The 849-nt window shown below is 61.7% G+C and overlaps 1 protein-coding gene across 1 annotated transcript in view; it reads left to right on the top strand.

The window, feature by feature from the left end:
* CTXN1 (cortexin 1) overlaps positions 1–840 on the top strand; it is a 1,010-nt gene extending 170 nt beyond the window's left edge. The window contains exon 2 of the mRNA XM_006752723.2: positions 3–840. Within this exon, the coding sequence (XP_006752786.1) occupies positions 3–160 (158 nt within the window). The 3' untranslated portion in view covers positions 161–840. The remainder of the gene's footprint in view (positions 1–2) is intronic.
* Positions 841–849: the final 9 nt, after the last annotated feature.

Genomic DNA, 849 nt, shown 5'->3' with positions numbered 1-849 from the left:
AGTGTTCGCCTTCGTGCTCTGCCTGCTCGTGGTGCTGGTGCTGCTGATGGTGCGCTGCGTGCGCATCCTACTCGACCCCTACAGCCGCATGCCCGCCTCGTCCTGGACCGACCACAAGGAGGCGCTCGAGCGTGGCCAATTCGACTACGCGCTGGTCTGAGCCACGGCACCCTTGGGTGGCCCTTTGTCGGCCTGACCGCGCTCGGGATCCCACCCCAGAGCCCAGCCAAAGGAGGAGTGCATGAGAAGTCCCGCCCCTCCCTGCCCAGACACCTTCCATACTCGCAGGCCTCTCCCATCATCCCTCCCAGACAAGCCCGTGCCCCACTTGGTGTCTTTATCCCACCCTGTCCTCACCCCAAAACTCACTGACACCCACCCACCCCCTACCCCGCCTAGCGCGTAGGTGGCTTTGCTGTTGTCCAGCCTCCAGCATAAATGGTATGTGCGTTCCTGGATGCAGGGACCCCTCTCTACCCTCCCATGTCGTCTGGCTATCCAACTACTACATCCCCCACCCCTCCCCCATGTTGAACCCCTCCTTGGGGTAGAATTTGCCCAGTGCTGCCTGCCCTGAGACTGAGCCTGAAGAGCAACAATGGCTGCTGTGTCCAGGATGTTTGGCACCTTCCGTGGGGGCAAAGCCCGGCAGACTCACTTCCACCCCCCGCCCAGGCCTGTTAGTAATCTGCACACCTCTCCCTCGGTTACCACCTCCGTATGCCAGTCACTGGCAATACTGACACCTACCCCTGATCCCTCCTGCCATGCCCCACACCATCTCCCTGCCCCCCCTCCCCCAAAGCCCTCCTCATGCCTTCCTCTTCCTGTCTCTGAGTAGATGGTGAT

This window comes from Myotis davidii, unplaced genomic scaffold (assembly GCF_000327345.1).
Source record: "Myotis davidii unplaced genomic scaffold, ASM32734v1 scaffold770, whole genome shotgun sequence".
Taxonomy (NCBI): Eukaryota; Metazoa; Chordata; class Mammalia; order Chiroptera; family Vespertilionidae; genus Myotis; species Myotis davidii.
Note: the sequence above shows the minus strand (reverse complement) of the source record. Positions and strands in the feature narration are given on the sequence as shown.